Source organism: Hemibagrus wyckioides, linkage group LG07 (genome assembly GCF_019097595.1).
Source record: "Hemibagrus wyckioides isolate EC202008001 linkage group LG07, SWU_Hwy_1.0, whole genome shotgun sequence".
NCBI classification, from domain to species: domain Eukaryota; kingdom Metazoa; phylum Chordata; class Actinopteri; order Siluriformes; family Bagridae; genus Hemibagrus; species Hemibagrus wyckioides.
In genome coordinates this window covers 4596612-4616611 of record NC_080716.1, presented here as the reverse complement: position 1 = coordinate 4616611, position 20000 = coordinate 4596612, and the positions used below count along the sequence as shown (strand labels likewise).

Sequence of the window (20000 nt, the reverse complement as noted above, 5' to 3'; positions counted from 1 at the left end):
TTTTTATTTACTTATTTATTTATTTACTTAGAGCGAAAGACATTCCTGAGTGAGTCACAAATAGGGGCGGGGCTTGAGATGATCATGTGACATCACCACTAGCCACTCCTTCTGCCTTAAAATATTGTCACAGCTATTAGTTAACGTTAGCCAGAGTAACTTTAGCTAAACTATCTGGTTAAGTGTTGGTTAATTGTTATGAAATCCACACTGAGTGAGGAGGAGAAACGGAGGCTGGTGGGAACATGGAGTCCTGTACCATGTATAAAGATCAAAAGTATTGGCACCCTCTGGTGTGTGAAAATGGGAGGAGTTTATGTTTACCTGGTAGGTGTGTGTGACCACGACATGACCAGGGGTGCCAATACTTTAATGTTCCTGGAGTTTTAGAGGACGCTGCTGGACTTGGTGAAAGTGTGAGAGTGTTGGAGGAGATTCTTGCTGAGGTTAAGGAGATCTTTATCACGCAGCAGCTGGAGATCATCACACAGTGTGTGAACTCAGGTTGTGAAACATGAAGCAGTGTGTTGATCAGGGTGACGTGGGGCGTGTCCTGTCCTCCGGTCACTCCGTCTCTGGAGGCAGAGTTTCTGCCAGTTACAATGACCGTGCAGTTTCTGGAGTAACTACAGCCTGGTGATGCCATACACACACACACACACACACACATCTTTCTAAGTTGAAGTGTTTGTTGCTCAACAGTTGAACTGTGCCTTATATTATGGTGTGTGTGTGTGTGTGTGTGTGTGTGTGTGTGTGTGTGTGTGTGTGTGTGTGTGCGTGTGTGTGTGTGTGTGTGTGACTAGTCTCCCTTTAACCCACATTCTTAAACACAATATGTTGGTTCCTCTCTGCAGAGTCATATTTAACAAGTGATTCGATTCTGAATCGACTCTGAATTGACTCTGAGTCGACTCACCTGCAAGAAGTGAATTTAATATTCTGTGGCTTTTGGGATGGCCATTCATTCTGTCTGTCTGTATGTCTCTCTGTCTCTCTCTCTTTGTCTATCTCTCTGTCTCTCTCCTTCTGTCTCTCTCTTTTTCTCTCTCCCTCTGTCTCTCGCTCTCTTTTTGTCTTTCTCTCTCTCTCTCTCTCTCTCTCTGTTTCTTTCTGTCTCTCTTTCTGTGTCTGTCTGTTTGTCTCTCTTTCTGTCTCTCTCTTTTTCTCTCTCCCTCTCCCTCTCACTCTCTCTCCCTCTCTCTCGCTCTCTCTCTCTTTCTGTCTCTCTCACTAGCCAATCGTGTGAGTCTGTGAGCTGGTGTATGTGGAAGAGGGCAGAGTGTACAGTGTGAAGTCTACAGTCATGCCCTGGATCTTCATTTTAGAACAGAACATAAGGGTTAATAGTGTGTGTGTGTGTGTGTGTGTGTGTAGTTTAGAGGGGGAGAACGGTCCATGCAGTCCTGCGGAGCTTCAGGTTTCTCCTGGTTCTGCACTGGTTCTCCCTCACGGTCAGCGCAGAGAGTCGTTCCTGTATCGCTCTGACAGCGACTATGAACTCTCACCTAAATCCACCTCACGCAACTCCTCCATCGTTGGAGAACTGTGAGTAACACACACTGCACTGTGAGACACCTGTCTATCTGTCTGCCTGCTGTCTGTCTGTCTGTCTGCCTATCTGCCTGCTGTCTGTCTGTTTGTCTGTCTGTTTGTCTGTCTGCCTCTCTGTCTTCTGTCTGCCTATCTGTCTGTTTGTTTATCAGTCTGTCAGCCTGCCTATCTGTCTGTCTGTCTATCTGCTTGTCTGTCTGCCTGTCTGTCTGCTGCCTGTCGGTCTGCCTACTGTCTGTCTGTCTGTCTGCCTACTGTCTGTCTATCTGTCTGCCTACTGTCTGTCTGTCTGCCTGTCTGTCTGCTGTCTGTCTCTCTGCCTACTGTCTGCCTGTCTATCTGTTTACCTGTCTGTCTGTTGCTGTGTGTTGTCATTATTGCAGAAAATTTATATCAGTCTTTTTCTTCATCAGACACGGTGAAGATCTCATCGTCACACCATTCGCTCAGGTAAACTGGCTCACATTCAGTGTGTGTTTGTGTGTGTGTGTGTGTGTGCGTATGTGTGCGTGTAGCAGCTCTTAATCATGTTATTTGAACTGCAGGTCCTCGCCAGTCTGCGTACTGTCAGGAGTAACTTCAGCGTGTTGACCAATGTGCCTGGACCATCCAGCAAGTAGGCCCTGGCTCTGAAACACTGCAGTGTTAGAAGTGACCACTAGAGGGAGCGCAGAGCTCAGTGTTAGAAGTGACCACTAGAGGGAGCGCGGAGCTCAGTGTTAGAAGTGACCACTAGAGGGAGCGCGGAGCTCAGTGTTAGAAGTGACCACTAGAGGGAGCGCGGAGCTCAGTGTTAGAAGTGACCACTAGAGGGAGCGCGGAGCTCAGTGTTAGAAGTGACCACTAGAGGGAGTGCGGAGCTCAGTGTTAGACTGACATTAACTATTAATCACATACTCTGAAAGCAGACGCCTGAAGCTGATCCCGCATTGGTCAGTCAGCGGTCATTATGTGATATATTAATTATAGTTACATACACTCACATGCTTTAACGCTAACTCGTACATGTTTATGAATTAATTTAAATTAATTAAGCCTTTGCATGCTGGCTTTTACTGCATGATCAGATAACTGTCAATCAAACTCAGTAGGCGGGGCCAACCCCTGAAGACGCTTCTGTTTGGAACCTAAAGTTAGATCTGATTTTGAAGTAAATGTAGCACTAGCACACAAAAGGTAATGATCGTGAACCTTTGATCAAGTTAATGATGCTAGTCACAGATGTGGAGATTAGTACTGCATTAGCCAGCTGACAGAGAGCGTTAGATTTGGACATTATGTGGGTTTTTTATGTTTGCAGTTCATATTTGCTACGTTTTCTTCTTTTTTTTATTTTTTATTTTTACAGGAGATCTCCAGTTAGCATGCAGCCTCCGATAAACAGAGCCGCGCTATCAGGTAAAACACTGCTGTGGAATTCATGAAACTCCTGCTGTTCCACTAAACTTCCTAAACGCGTGCCATCCGCTAGCATGAGCAGATCCTCACTATAAAACTGATTTGGGGGCGGAGCTACATATGAGCTCAGTCACTACATGTGATTTGCACCTATCGTGTCTGATAAGCAAATTAATAGAAGATAAAACCATAATAACAGACCCTGTTTCAACAGTTAACCAGTTAACCAGCTAGTTAACCTAGCAGCGACGTGGTAAAGGTGTGAGAGTCTGGAGCGCGGTACTGAAATCCCCTCAAGCCCCCCTGTGAGAAATGTGGGCTGGTTTGCTAGCAGTTAGCTAGCTTTAGGATAAATGTTTATATTTGCATATCAAGATTCAAGATTCAAGAAGCTTTTATTGTCATTTCAACCACATACAGCTGGCGCAGTACATAGTGAAATGAAACAACGTTTCTCCAGGACCTGGTGCTACATAAACATACAACAACAAGTTCAATACAAAACAACAAACAACACCACAGAGCTAGGACAGAAGTTTGTCTTAGCCACGTAAAGTGCACAGTGTGCAGCTAGGTGCAAACAGAGCATAGACAAGACAGTGCAAAAAAGACAATAAATACAATAAAGACAACACACAAGAACACAGGACACTTAGTGCAGAAAAGAAATAAAAGAACGTGTACTGGAATGTAAGTGAAATAAAATAAGATAAAGTGAAATGATGTTAAAAAAAGTATTGTGCAAAAATATTGTGCAAAAATACACAGCAGCGGTTGAGGTAGTGCAAATAGAATAAACATAAATATAACTATAGCAGCGGATGACAGGTAGAGGTAGTGCAGTAAGTAATGAACAGTATAAATTATGTGTGTGTGTGTGTGTCCACACAGTCAAGAGAGAGTGTGTGTATCTGTGTCTGAGAGAGACAGAGAGTTAATATACAGTTCAGTCCTGAGTGAGAGTGTGTGTGTGTGTGAGAGAGTGTAGAACAGTTCAGTCCTGAGTGAGAGTGTGTGTGTGTGTGAGAGAGTGTAGAACAGTTCAGTCCTGAGTGAGAGTGTGTGTGTGTGTGTGTGTGTGAGAGAGAGTGTAGAACAGTTCAGTCCTGAGTGTGGGTGTGTGTGTGTGTGTGAGAGTGTAGAACAGTTCAGTCCTGAGTGAGAGTGTGTGTGTGTGTGTGTGAGAGTGTAGAACAGTTCAGTCCTGAGTGAGAGTGTGTGTGTGTGTGTGTGAGAGTGTAGAACAGTTCAGTCCTGAGTGAGAGTGTGTGTGTGTGTGTGTGTGTGTGTGAGAGTGTAGAACAGTTCAGTCCTGAGTGAGAGTGTGTGTGTGTGTGAGAGAGTGTAGAACAGTTCAGTCCTGAGTGAGAGAGTGTGTGTGTGTGTGTGTGAGAGAGTGTAGAACAGTTCAGTCCTGAGTGAGAGTGTGTGTGTGTGTGTGTGAGAGAGTGTAGAACAGTTCAGTCCTGAGTGAGAGTGTGTGTGTGTGTGTGTGAGAGAGTGTAGAACAGTTCAGTCCTGAGTGAGAGTGTGTGTGTGTGTGTGTGTGAGAGAGTGTAGAACAGTTCAGTCCTGAGTGAGAGTGTGTGTGTGTGTGTGTGAGAGAGTGTAGAACAGTTCAGTCCTGAGTGAGAGTGTGTGTGTGTGTGTGTGTGTGTGTGTGAGAGAGAGTGTAGAACAGTTCAGTCCTGAGTGAGAGTGTGTGTGTGTGTGTGTGTGTGTGTGTGAGAGAGTGTAGAGCAGTTCAGTCCTGAGTGAGAGTGTGTGTGTGTGTGAGAGAGTGTAGAACAGTTCAGTCCTGAGTGAGAGTATGTGTGTGTGTGTGAGAGAGAGTGTAGAACAGTTCAGTCCTGAGTGAGAGTGTGTGTGTGTGTGTGTGAGAGAGAGTGTAGAACAGTTCAGTCCTGAGTGAGAGTGTGTGTGTGTGTGAGAGAGTGTAGAACAGTTCAGTCCTGAGTGAGAGTGTGTGTGTGTGTGTGTGTGAGAGAGTGTAGAACAGTTCAGTCCTGAGTGAGAGTGTGTGTGTGTGTGTGTGTGTGAGAGAGTGTAGAACAGTTCAGTCCTGAGTGAGAGTGTGTGTGTGTGTGTGAGAGAGTGTAGAACAGTTCAGTCCTGAGTGAGAGTGTGTGTGTGTGTGAGAGAGTGTAGAACAGTTCAGTCCTGAGTGAGAGTGTGTGTGTGTGTGTGTGTGTGAGAGAGTGTAGAACAGTTCAGTCCTGAGTGTGTGTGTGTGTGTGTGTGAGAGAGTGTAGAACAGTTCAGTCCTGAGTGAGAGTGTGTGTGTGTGTGAGAGAGTGTAGAACACTTCAGTCCTGAGTGAGAGTGTGTGTGAGAGTGTAGAACAGTTCAGTCCCGGGTGTTGAGGAGCCTAATGGCTTGAGGAAAGAAACTGTTACACAGTCTGGTTGTGAGGGCCCGAATGCTCCGGTACCTCTTTCCAGATGGCAGGAGGGTGAAGAGTGTGTGTGAGGGGTGTGTGGGGTGTGTAAGAGTGTGTGTGAGGGGTGTGTGTGGTGTGTAAGAGTGTGTGTGAGGGGTGTGTGTGGTGTGTAAGAGTGTGTGTGAGGGGTGTGTGTGGGGTGTGTAAGAGTGTGTGTGAGGGGTGTGTGGGGTCATCCACAATGCTGTTGGCTTTGCGGATGCAGCGTGCGGTGTAAATGTCTGTGATAGAGGGGAGAGAGACTCCAATGAGCTTCTCAGCTGTCCTCACTATCCGCTGAAGGGTCTTGCGATCTGAGACGGTGCAGTTCCCAAACCAGGCAGTGATGCAGCTGCTCAGGACGCTCTCGATGGTCCCTCTGTAGAACACAGACAGGATGGGGGGAGGGAGATGGGCTTTACTCAGCCTCCTCAGGAAGTAGAGGCGCTGCTGGGCTTTCTTGGTGATGGAGCTGGTGTTGAGTGACCAGGTGAAGTTCTCCGCCAGATGGACACCAAGGAATTTGATGCTCTTGACAATCTCCACAGAGGAGCCATCGATGGACAGCGGAGAATGGTCACACTGTGCTCTCCTGAAGTCAACAACCATCTCTTTGGTCTTGTCGACGTTCAGGGAGAGGTTGTTGGCTCTGCACCAGGCTGTTAGTTGTTGCACCTCCTCTCTGTATGCTGACTCGTCATTCTTGCTGATGAGACCCACCACGGTCGTGTCATCAGCAAACTTGACGATGTGGTTGGAGCTGTGCATTGCTGCACAGTCGTGAGTCAGCAGAGTGAACAGCAGTGGACTGAGCACACAGCCCTGAGGTGCTCCAGTGCTCAGTGTGGTGGTGCTGGAGATACTGCTCCCGATCCGGACTGACTGAGGTCTCCCAGTCAGGAAATCCAGGATCCAGTTGCAGAGAGAGGTGTTCAGGCCCAGGAGACTCAGCTTCTTAATCAGCTGCTGAGGGATGATTGTGTTGAATGCTGAACTGAAATCTATGAACAGCATTCGAACGTAGGAGTCTTTGCAGTCCAGGTGTGTGAGGGCCAGATGCAGGGTTGTGGTGATGGCGTCTCCCGTGGAACGGTTAGGACGATACACAAACTGCAAGGGGTCCAGCAAGGGTGGTAGCTGTGACTTGATGTGCCTCATGACGAGCCTCTCGAAGCATTTCATCACGATTGGTGTGAGTGCAACGGGACGGTAGTCATTGAGGCAGGAAACCGTGGACTTTTTTGGCACAGGGACGATGGTCGTTGTCTTGAGGCACGTAGGGATGATGGAGCTGCTCAGCAAGATGTTGAAGATGTCAGTGAAGACATCTGCTAGCTGCTCTGCACACTCCCTGAGAACTCTGCCAGGAATGTTGTCTGGTCCAGCGGACTTCCGTGGGTTAACTCTGTATAGAGTTCTCTTCACGTCAGCCGTGGTGAGACAAAGCACTGGGTCATTAGGAGGAGGGATGGTCTTCCTCGCTGTTGTGTTGTTCTGTGCCTCAAACCGAGCGTAGAAGTCGTTCAGCGCATCTGGAAGGGAGGCGTCACTGTCACAGGCAGGTGAAGTTGTCCTGTAGTTGGTGATCGCCTGAATGCCCTGCCACATGCGCCGGGAGTCTCTGCTGTTCTGGAAGTGGCCGTGGATTCTCTGGGAGTGTGAACGCTTCGCCTCTCTGATGGCTCGGGACAGTTTGGCCCTTGCTGTTTTTAAGGCCACCCTGTCCCCCGATCTGAAGGCAGAGTCTCTCGATTTCAGGAGAGCACGCACTTTCGCAGTCATCCATGGCTTCTGGTTGGAGCGTGTTGTGATGGTCTTGGAGACAGTCACGTCATCGATGCACTTCCCGATGTAGCCGGTCACTGATGCCGTGTACTCCTCCAAGTCAATAGAGTCGCCGTTGGTTGCAGCCTCCCTAAACATGTCCCAGTCAGTGCACTCAAAACAGTCCTGAAGAGCAGAGATGGCTCCTGCTGGCCAGGTTTTAACCTGTTTCAGAACCGGTTTAGAGTGGTCTTACGAGTGGTCTGTATGCTGGAATCAACATAACAGAGATGTGGTCTGAGTAGCCGAGGTGGGGGCGGGGCTCCGCACGATACGCGCCGGGAATGTTTGAATAAACAACATCCAGCGTGTTCGTCCCTCTCGTAGCAAAGTCCACATACTGATGGAATTTAGGGAGCACTGTTCTGAGATTTGCATGATTGAAATCTCCGGCGATGATAAACAGTCCGTCGGGGTGAGCATTTGCATACTGCGTAATAATGAGGGAGGCGACAGTCTCTCACTGAGCTTTAAACACTTCTCATACCTTAGTGTTTCACATACACCCCCTGTGTGTGTGTGTGTGTGTGTGTGGGTAGTGTCACACAGCAGACCACAACATAATGTAGTGTGTATAATGTGTGTATATAGTGTGTGTATAGTGTGTGTCTGTGTGTTTAATGTGTGTGTCTGTGTGTGTATAATGTGTTTATAAGCCCAGGTGGAGGTGTATAGTTTGTGTATAATGTGTGTGTGTGTGTGTATAATGTGTGTGTGTGTGGTTGTGTATAAAGTGTGTATTAGCCCAGGTGGAGATGTATAGTGTGTGTATAATGTGTGTGTGTGTGTGTTTGTGTATAAAGTGTGTATTAGCCCAGGTGGAGGTGTATAGTTTGTGTATAATGTGTGTGTGTGTATAATGTGTGTGTGTGTGTGTGGTTGTGTATAATGTGTGTGGTTGTGTATACTGTGTATATTAGCCCAGGTGGAGGTGTATAGTGTGTGTGTATAGTGTTTGTGTGTGTGTGTGTGTGTGTTTGTGTATAATGTGTGTATTGGCCCAGGTGGAGGTGTATAGTGTGTGTGTATAGTGTGTGTGTGTGTGTGGTTGTGTATAATGTGTGTATTAGCCCAGGTGGAGGTGTATAGTGTGTGTGTATAATGTGTGTGTATAGTGTGTGTGTGTGTTTGTGTATAATGTGTGTATTAGCCCAGGTGGAGGTGTATAGTGTGTGTGTATAGTGTGTGTGTCTGTGTGTGTGTGTGTGTGGTCGTGTATAATGTGTGTATTAGCCCAGGTGGACGTGTATAGTGTGTGTGTATAATGTTTGTGTGTGTGTGTCTGTGTGTGTGTTTGTGTATAATGTGTGTATTAGCCCAGGTGGATGTGTATAGTGTGTGTGTATAATGTGTGTGTATAGTGTGTGTGTCTGCGTGTGTGTTTGTGTATAATGTGTGTATTAGCCCAGGTGGAGGTGTATAGTGTGTGTGTATAATGTTTGTGTGTGTGTGTGTGGTTGTGTATAATGTGTGTATTAGCCCAGGTGGAGGTGTATAGTGTGTGTGTGTGTATAATGTTTGTGTGTGTGTGTGGTTGTGTATAATGTGTGTATTAGCTGAAGTGGAGGTGTATAGTGTGTGTGTATAGTGTTTGTGTGTGTGTGTGTGTGTGTGTGGTTGTGTATAATGTGTGTATTTGCCCAGGTGGAGGTGTATAGTGTGTGTGTATAGTGTTTGTGTGTGTGTGTGTGGTTGTGTATAATGTGTGTATTAGCCCAGGTGGAGGTGTATAGTGTGTGTGTATAATGTTTGTGTGTGTGTGTGTGTGGTTGTGTATAATGTGTGTATTAGCCCAGGTGGAGGTGTATAGTGTGTGTGTATAGTGTTTGTGTGTGTGTGTGTGGTTGTGTATAATGTGTGTATTTGCCCAGGTGGAGGTGTATAGTGTGTGTGTATAGTGTTTGTGTGTGTGTGTGTGGTTGTGTATAATGTGTGTATTAGCCCAGGTGGAGGTGTATAGTGTGTGTGTATAGTGTTTGTGTGTGTGTGTGTGTGTGTGTGTTTGTGTATAATGTGTGTATTAGCCCAGGTGGAGGTGTATAGTGTGTGTGTATAGTGTGTGTGTGTGTGTGTGTGGTTGTGTATAATGTGTGTATTAGCCCAGGTGGAGGTGTATAGTGTGTGTGTATAGTGTGTGTGTGTGTGTGGTTGTGTATAATGTGTGTATTAGCCCAGGTGGAGCTGGTGACTGTAGAGTCAGTGAGCTGAGAGTTGAATGGAGGGGAGTGAAGGATTGTGGGATGTTTTGCTTCCTGTTTTGTGGGTCATTGACGTCAGCCGCCGCCCCTCAGCCGACTCACTTCCTGTGTAACGTGAATGGCCATTCCTCATAAAGGAAAACACACACACACACACAATTGTGCGTCAAAAACTCTGGAGGAGTGTGTAAGCCCACCTCAGGTGCACTGCTCAAGTGTGTGTGTGTGTGTGTGAAAGAGAGAGAGAGAGAAAGGGGGGTATATATGTGTGTGTGTGAAAGAGAGAGAGAGAGAAAGGGGGGTATATATGTGTGTGTGTGTGTGTGAAAGAGAGAGAGAGAGAGAAAGGGGGGTATAAATGTGTGTGTGTGTGTCAATGTGTGTGTGTCAATGTGTGTGTTTTGGCTGATGTTTGATTTGGCCTACGTCCCGAACAAAGCTTATTTAGCTTCCACAGCGTCCACAGAGACCCCCCCCACACACACACACTTCTTTTTTTACAGAAGCTACACAACTCGAGTGTAACTCGACGCTAACACACTTCTTACTTCACTTATCATGAATTACCTTAGACTGTTTCTTTAACAAGTTTCATTTTAACACACACACACACACACACATAAAAGTTACTTGGAAGTGTGTGTGTATCACAGAAATATGAGGATACATCTTTTCTCTCACGTCACTGACTCCTAAATATTTCTTTGACTGACCCAATTAGTGCTTACACACACACACACACACACACACACGGTTACATAAAGCTGGCCTATTGTATAATCCTGAGTGACACACAGGAAACCTGACTGGAAGAATTTTTCCGCATGCTAATTGATGTGTTTTCGAGCAGTCAGGTGTGAGACAGACAGGTGAGACACACAGGTGAGACACACAGGTGAGACAGACAGGTGTGAGATAATTAATGTGTTTGTTCCTGAATGTTTCATTAATACACTGACATCACTGCCTGTAAGAGAGCTGTGATTACACAGCACAGGAATCTGGTGGAATAATACAAAGGTAGGTTAGCAGTCTGACAGGTTCACACACACACACACACACACACACACAAGGGCCCAGGACATATCCAAACCCTATCAGCTTATTTCAGGAAAAATAATCACCTCAGAAATGGCATCAGATGACTGTATCAGCCTCAGTGACGAAAGATCCTGTTGGATTAGCGCATTAGCTAGCAGACTGTAAATATTTACAAATCTCAGGATTTATCAGGAAAGATTAGCCTTCTAGCTAACATTATCTCAAGTTAAGCAAATAAAGCGCACACTGTAAATAAAATCCTGTCCGGTTAGCTCATGTTAGCATGTTACATTTACGATTCCAGCTTAACAAACACCTTGGGTGGTGATATTAGCTCATGTTTGGTAGCAGAGAACATTATAAACGTTTATTATGTAATAAAATCCTGCTAGATTTCTGGCATCTGGCTAGCTAGCTGGCATTAGTAGATAAGAATCTAATCATACTGTATATACGATATATAGAAATGAGCCATCTAGCTGATATTTTGGTTAGCCGATGCTAGCTGGTTAATGTTAGCAGTGCAAATACATTTCTGTGAGAAATCCTGTCAGATTAGCTCATTTCAGTAGTCTGGCTAGCATTATCAGTGTAGCGATCCTGTCAGGTTAGCTTGTCCAGTCAGATTAGCAGTGAGAAGGGTTTTTACTGGGAGATTCACTAATGAAATAACGCTAATAACGTGAAAGTAAAGGCGTACGTGTGAACTCTGATAAACTCCCACTGATTGGACTTTCCTGTGTAGTCCGCGAGGCCACACCCACATTTCTGCCTGACTCACTTCCATATATGGACAGAAAGATTCTCTCTGTTGGAGATGTTGGACCGGTTTTTTTGTTTTTTTGCGTCATTCATTAGAGCTTATTTACTGGCTTTAATGGAACACTCAGGTGTGTGTGTGTGTGTGTGTGTGATGAGCAATGTTCTCATGTTGAATAGCATATGCTGCTAGCATTAGCAGGAGAGAGAGTAAGCTCTAATATTCTCAGCATGATCAGATAAAAAGGACGTGATTATTCATAGCGTATTATATTCCTGATAAGAGATATGAGTCTATGTCTTTTTCACAGCACACATTAGCGTGGACATGACAGAAACGTGAGTTTAGCATTAACACGCTGAAGCTCCATGAGTTTATGGTGAGAGGCCCGTATTCCGTACACTAGATCAGAATCTTTCACTTTGGGACGTTTGGAAGGTTTAGTATGTTTGGATTGAATCAATTTACCAAACTCTTGATCTGATGTTCTCAGCCTGGTCACTTTGGCCTGAGTGAGACAGTGATGTGTTCTCACTCTCATGGTGTTCTCACTCTCATAGTGTTCTCACTCTCATGGTGTTCTCACTCTCATAGTGTTCTCATTCGCATGGTGTTCTCATTCGCATGGTGTTCTCATTCTCATAGTGTTCTCATTCGCATGGTGTTCTCATTTGCATCGTGTTCTCATTCTCATAGTGTTCTCATTCGTATGGTGTTCTCATTCTCAGTGTTCTCACTCTCATGGTGTTCTCATTCGCATGGTGTTCTCATTCGCATAGTGTTCTCATTTGCATCGTGTTCTCATTCGCATGGTGTTCTCATTCTCATAGTGTTCTCATTCGCATGGTGTTCTCATTCTCATAGTGTTCTCATTCGCATGGTGTTCTCATTTGCATCGTGTTCTCATTCTCAGTGTTCTCACTCTCATGGTGTTCTCATTCGCATAGTGTTCTCATTCGCATAGTGTTCTCATTCTCAGTGTTCTCATTCTCATAGTGTTCTCATGCTGTTCTCATTGTGTTCTCATTCTCATAGTGTTCTCATGCTGTTCTCATTGTGTTCTCATTCGCATAGTGTTCTCATTCGCATAGTGTTCTCATTCTCAGTGTTCTCATTCTCATAGTGTTCTCATGCTGTTCTCATTGTGTTCTCATTCGCATAGTGTTCTCATTCGCATAGTGTTCTCATTCGCATAGTGTTCTCATTCTCAGTGTTCTCATTCTCATAGTGTTCTCATGCTGTTCTCATTGTGTTCTCATTCTCATAGTGTTCTCATGCTGTTCTCATTCTCATTGTGTTCTCATGCTGTTGAAATGAAATGAAACAAATGAAACATCCTTTATTTGTCACATATACATTACAGCACAGTGAAATTCTTTCTTCGCATATCCCATCCTTGGAGGTTGGGGTCAGAGCACAGGGTCAGCCATGATACGGCACCCCTGGAGCAGAGAGGGTTAAGGGCCTTGCTCAAGGGCCCAACAGTGGCAACTTGGCGGTGCTGGGGCTTGAACCCCTGATCTTCCGGTCAACGACCCAGAGCCTTAACCACTTGAGCCACCACTCTCATAGTGTTTTCATGGTATTCTCATTCTTATAGTGTTCTCATGGTGTTCTCGTTCTCATTCTCATAGTGTTCTCATTGTATTCTCATTCTTATAGTGTTCTCATAGTGTTTTCATGGTATTCTCATTCTTATAGTGTTCTCATAGTGTTCTTATGGTGTTCTCATTCTTATAGTCTTCTCATGGTGTTCTCATGGTGTTCTCATTCTCATAGTGTTCTCATAGTGTTCTTATGGTGTTCTCATTCTTATAGTGTTCTCATAGTGTTCTCACGGTGTTCTCATTCTTATAGTGTTCTCATGGTGTTCTCATAGTGTTCTTATGGTGTTCTCATTCTTATAGTCTTCTCATGGTGTTCTCATGGTGTTCTCATTCTCATAGTGTTCTCATAGTGTTCTTATGGTGTTCTCATTCTTATAGTCTTCTCATGGTGTTCTCATGGTGTTCTCATTCTCATAGTGTTCTCATAGTGTTCTTATGGTGTTCTCATTCTTATAGTCTTCTCATGGTGTTCTCATGGTGTTCTCATTCTCATAGTGTTCTCATAGTGTTCTTATGGTGTTCTCATTCTTATAGTGTTCTCATAGTGTTCTCACGGTGTTCTCATTCTTATAGTGTTCTCATGGTGTTCTCATGGTGTTCTCATTCTCATAGTGTTCTCATGGTGTTCTCATGGTGTTCTCATTCTCATAGTGTTCTATTGGTGTTCTCATGGTGTTCTCATTCTTATAGTGTTCTCATTGTATTCTCATTCTTATAGTGTTCTCATTCTTATAGTGTTCTCATGCTGTTCTCATGGTGTTCTCATTCTCATATTGTTCTCATGGTGTTCTCATTCTCATTGTGTTCTCATGCTGTTCTCATGGTGTTCTCATGGTGTTCTCATTCTCATAGTGTTCTCATAGTGTTCTTATGGTGTTCTCATTCTTATAGTGTTCTCATGGTGTTCTCATGGTGTTCTCATGGTGTTCTCATTCTTATAGTGTTCTCATAGTGTTCTCATGGTGTTCTCATTCTTATTGTGTTCTCATAGTGTTCTCATGGTGTTCTCATTCTTATAGTGTTCTCATAGTGTTCTCATGGTGTTCTCATTCTTATAGTGTTCTCATAGTGTTCTTATGGTGTTCTCATTCTTATAGTGTTCTCATGGTGTTCTCATAGTGTTCTCATGGTGTTCTCATTCTCATAGTGTTCTCATGGTGTTCTCATGGTGTTCTCATTCTTATAGTGTTCTCATAGTGTTCTCATTGTATTCTCATTCTTATAGTGTTCTCATGGTGTTCTCATAGTGTTCTCATGGTGTTCTCATTCTTATAGTGTTCTCATGGTGTTCTCATTGTATTCTCATTCTTATAGTGTTCTCATGGTGTTCTCATAGTGTTCTCATGGTGTTCTCATTCTTATAGTGTTCTCATGGTGTTCTCATTCTCATAGTGTTCTCATGCTGTTCTCATAGTGTTCTCATGGTGTTCTCATTCTTATAGTGTTCTCATAGTGTTCTCATTGTATTCTCATTCTTATAGTGTTCTCATGGTGTTCTCATAGTGTTCTCATGGTGTTCTCATTCTTATAGTGTTCTCATGGTGTTCTCATTCTCATAGTGTTCTCATGCTGTTCTCATGGTGTTCTCATTCTCATATTGTTCTCATGGTGTTCTCATTCTCATTGTGTTCTCATGCTGTTCTCATGGTGTTCTCATGGTGTTCTCATTCTCATAGTGTTCTCATAGTGTTCTTATGGTGTTCTCATTCTTATAGTGTTCTCATGGTGTTCTCATAGTGTTCTCATGGTGTTCTCATTCTTATAGTGTTCTCATAGTGTTCTCATGGTGTTCTCATTCTTATTGTGTTCTCATAGTGTTCTCATGGTGTTCTCATTCTTATAGTGTTCTCATAGTGTTCTTATGGTGTTCTCATTCTTATAGTGTTCTCATGGTGTTCTCATAGTGTTCTCATGGTGTTCTCATTCTCATAGTGTTCTCATGGTGTTCTCATGGTGTTCTCATTCTTATAGTGTTCTCATAGTGTTCTCATTGTATTCTCATTCTTATAGTGTTCTCATGGTGTTCTCATAGTGTTCTCATGGTGTTCTCATTCTTATAGTGTTCTCATGGTGTTCTCATTCTCATAGTGTTCTCATGGTGTTCTCATGGTGTTCTCATTCTTATAGTGTTCTCATAGTGTTTTCATGGTATTCTCATTCTTATAGTGTTCTCATGGTGTTCTCATAGTGTTCTCATGGTGTTCTCATTCTTATAGTGTTCTCATGGTGTTCTCATTCTTATAGTGTTCTCATGGTGTTCTCATTCTTATAGTGTTCTCATGGTGTTCTCATTCTTATAGTGTTCTCATAGTGTTCTCATAGTGTTCTCATAGTGTTCTCATGGTGTTCTCATTCTTAGTGTTCTCATAGTGTTCTCATAGTGTTCTCATAGTGTTCTCATAGTGTTCTCATGGTGTTCTCATAGTGTTCTCATGGTGTTCTCATTCTTATAGTGTTCTCATGGTGTTCTCATTCTCATAGTGTTCTCATGGTGTTCTCATGGTGTTCTCATTCTTATAGTGTTCTCATAGTGTTTTCATGGTATTCTCATTCTTATAGTGTTCTCATAGTGTTCTCATGGTGTTCTCATGGTGTTCTCATTCTTATAGTGTTCTCATAGTGTTTTCATGGTATTCTCATTCTCATAGTGTTCTCATGGTGTTCTCATTCTTATAGTGTTCTCATGGTGTTCTCATAGTGTTCTCATGGTGTTCTCATGGTGTTCTCATTCTTATAGTGTTCTCATGGTGTTCTCATTCTTATAGTGTTCTCATGGTGTTCTCATTCTTATAGTGTTCTCATGGTGTTCTCATAGTGTTCTCATGGTGTTCTCATGGTGTTCTCATGGTGTTCTCATTCTTATAGTGTTCTCATGGTGTTCTCATGGTGTTCTCATAGTGTTCTCATGGTGTTCTCATTCTTATAGTGTTCTCATGGTGTTCTCATGGTGTTCTCATGGTGTTCTCATTCTTATAGTGTTCTCATGGTGTTCTCATTCTTATAGTGTTCTCATGGTGTTCTCATTCTTATAGTGTTCTCATGGTGTTCTCATAGTGTTCTCATGGTGTTCTCATGGTGTTCTCATTCTTATAGTGTTCTCATGGTGTTCTCATAGTGTTCTCATTCTTATAGTGTTCTCATGGTGTTCTTAAGGTGTTCTCATCAGCCCAAATGACTGAGGTCTGGACTCTGCTGGATTTTTTTTGATTGTTTTAATTTTTTTTGCTCAGGCATTTCTTGAGCTGTTTTCAGTTTGTGTTGTGTTGAAAGGTTCTCTCTGACGCTGGAACGAATATCGGTTCAAAGATTTGGCGTGGAACCCCGTCCCTCCTCTGATCTCCGTCTTCTGACTGCGTCGTTGATTTTGCCTCATTATCTTGCAGCATGCAACCCCAAAAAAAATCTGGAGGCATTTTCTAGTAAACGAGATGAAGGTCCGTTTTTGTATTTCTCAGAATTTCCATCTGCCCTGGCTCTCAGACAGCGGAGCGTCGCTCTGGCACCGACTCGGACTCGGGCTAGCCGCGCGCTCAGATTCTCTGAATTAAATGAAGTGAATTAAATACGCTCTTGCTAACAAGGCCATGGCACGCTGCGCTTTTCCTTCCAAGGATGGCATGAGCTTGGTGTTTCGCACGGCCTCGGGTACGACAGTCGCCGGGAACGCTTTGTTGCTTCCAGACGATCCGATTAATTAAAGCGGTAATTCACCTCGCAGGAATGCTGCAGCCTTTTATGGATCGGAGCTCGAGGTCGTGCCACGGAAGGTTGAGTTCAAATCGCAGGATCTGATCGAGAATTCTGGAGACGAAATTCTTCAGGACACCAATCGCTGGACGTGAACAAATCTCTGTAGCTAAATGCTGGAATGTTCCGGAACCGTCAGTTATGAATTTTGAGCTAAAGAAAGAAAAGCCAGTAACTAGCTATCTGGTGTGTGTGAGTGAGGTTTTTGGTTGACGTTTGCTGTGGCGTTTATGGAAGGAGTCTCCAGTGTCAGAGCTTCATAACAGTGAATAACGTCCTGCAGAGGAGTTGCAGAGGGGCTGGTGATGGATGTTGTGGGACAGTGAAGTTAGATCATTTAGTTAAAGAAGAAGAAGAAGTTCTGGCTCCTTTAAAGCTTCTCAGCAGGTCCAGGCCTCGTGGAGCTGGAGAGCTGGAGAGCGAGGCTGAAGGCGTGGCACACTGCTCAGTATGCGAGTTATGCCTTTGACGTCAGCAGAGCCGTAAAAGCCGACTTTCTCTCCAGTTACCGGAGGCCAGCAGCTCTGTGTGATGCAGTGAGACAGAGCGCAGGAATGAGAGAGAGAAAGAGAAGAAAAACAGAGCAGAGGGCGTGGTCACACTGCTCTTTACACCAGATCTGTCAGAGTAGATGTGGGCTGAGATTATTTACCAAAAAAACAATAAGGAAACAAAAGAACAAAAACCAGAGAGAGAGAGAGAGAGAGAGAGAGAGAGACTCGTTTACATTCCGAGAAAATCTGATTTATACGCTACAGGAAAGTGTATCTGAGCTGTATTCTTCCTCACACACACACACTCACTCATTCACCCACACACACACACACTCACTCATTCACACACACACACACACTCACTCATTCACACACACACACACACACACACACACACACTCACTCATTCACACACACACACACACACACTCATTCACACACACACACACACACTCACTCATTCACCCACACACACACACACTCACTCATTCACACACACACACACACTCACTCATTCACACACACACACACACACACTCACTCATTCACCCACACACACACACACTCACTCATTCACACACACACACACACTCATTCACACACACACACACACACACACACACTCACTCATTCACCCACACACACACACACTCACTCATTCACACACACACACACACTCATTCACACACACACACACACACACACACTCACTCATTCACCCACACACACACACACTCACTCATTCACACACACACACACACTCATTCACACACACACACACACACACACACACACACTCACTCATTCACACACACACACACACACACACACACACACTCACTCATTCACACACACACACACACACACTCATTCACACACACACACACACACACTCACTCATTCACCCACACACACACACACTCACTCATTCACACACACACACACACTCACTCATTCACACACACACACACACACACACACACACACTCACTCATTCACACACACACACACACACTCACTCATTCACACACACACACACACTCATTCACACACACACACACACACACACACACACTCACTCATTCACACACACACACACACTCACTCATTCACACACACACACACACACTCACTCATTCACACACACACACACACACACACACACACACTCACTCATTCACACACACACACACTCACTCATTCACCCACACACACACACTCACTCATTCACACACACACACACACACACACACTCATTCACACACACACACACACACACACTCACTCATTCACACACACACACACACACTCACTCATTCACCCACACACACACACACACACTCACTCATTCACACACACACACACACTCACTCATTCACACACACACACACACACTCACTCATTCACACACACACACACACACTCACTCATTCACACACACACACACACACTCACTCATTCACCCACACACACACACTCACTCATTCACACACACACACACACACACACACTCATTCACACACACACACACACACACACACACTCACTCATTCACACACACACACACACTCACTCATTCACACACACACACACACACTCACTCATTCACCCACACACACACACACACACTCACTCATTCACACACACACACACACTCACTCATTCACACACACACACACACACTCACTCATTCACACACACACACACACAGAGCTTTCAGGGTGTAAGCAGGGAGGAGTTTTGTAACTATTGTTCAAATGAAAGAAACACAAGTTTCATTAGGAGCGTGAGGCCTGCTAGCCCCGCGGTATGGGTGACTGGAGACAGGCAGAAGTCCCTTCTGACGCACAGGAAAACTAGAACCATGCAAAAGAGAAAAAATCTAGAACTGCAAATCAGGAACTTCCACCAGATACACAACACACAACATAACACAACACACATTACACAACACATAACACAACACACAATACACAACACACAACACATAACACAACACACAATACACAACACAACACACAATACACAACACACATTACACAACACACAATACACAACACAATACACAACACACATTACACAACACATAACACAACACAACACACAACATAACACAACACACATTACACAACACACAATACACAACACACATTACACAACACACAATACACAACACAATACACAACACACATTACACAACACATAACACAACACAACACACAACATAACACAACACACATTACACAACACATAACACAACACACAATACACAACACATAACACAACACACATTACACAACACAACACACAATACACAACACACAATACACAACACAATACACAACACACATTACACAACACATAACACAACACACATTACACAACACATAACACAACACACAATACACAACACATAACACAACACACATTACACAACACAACACACAATACACAACACACATTACACAACACACAATACACAACACAATACACAACACACATTACACAACACATAACACAACACACATTACACAACACATAACACAACACACAATACACAACACATAACACAACACACATTACACAACACAACACACAATACACAACACACATTACACAACACACAATACACAACACAATACACAACACACATTACACAACACATAACACAACACACATTACACAACACATAACACAACACACAATACACAACACATAACACAACACACAATACACAACACATAACACAACACACAATACACAACACATAACACAACACACATTACACAACACATAACACAACACACATTACACAACACATAACACAACACACATTACACAACACATAACACAACACACAATACACAACACATAACACAACACACATTACACAACACAACACACAATACACAACACACATTACACAACACACAATACACAACACACATTACACAACAC

General features: G+C 43.9%; 1 protein-coding gene across 3 annotated transcripts in view; it reads left to right on the top strand.

Moving 5' to 3' along the window:
- The window catches only part of pde4bb (phosphodiesterase 4B, cAMP-specific b), a 58157-nt gene that overhangs the window by 17036 nt on the left and 21121 nt on the right, over positions 1-20000 (top strand). For 2 of the 3 annotated variants that reach the window (XM_058394664.1, XM_058394665.1), the window contains 4 exons: positions 1378-1548; positions 1968-2004; positions 2100-2170; positions 2903-2952. In XM_058394664.1, coding sequence (XP_058250647.1) covers positions 1378-1548; positions 1968-2004; positions 2100-2170; positions 2903-2952 — 329 coding nt within the window. The remainder of the gene's footprint in view (positions 1-1377; positions 1549-1967; positions 2005-2099; positions 2171-2902; positions 2953-20000) is intronic. The other variant, XM_058394666.1, reaches the window with a different exon arrangement.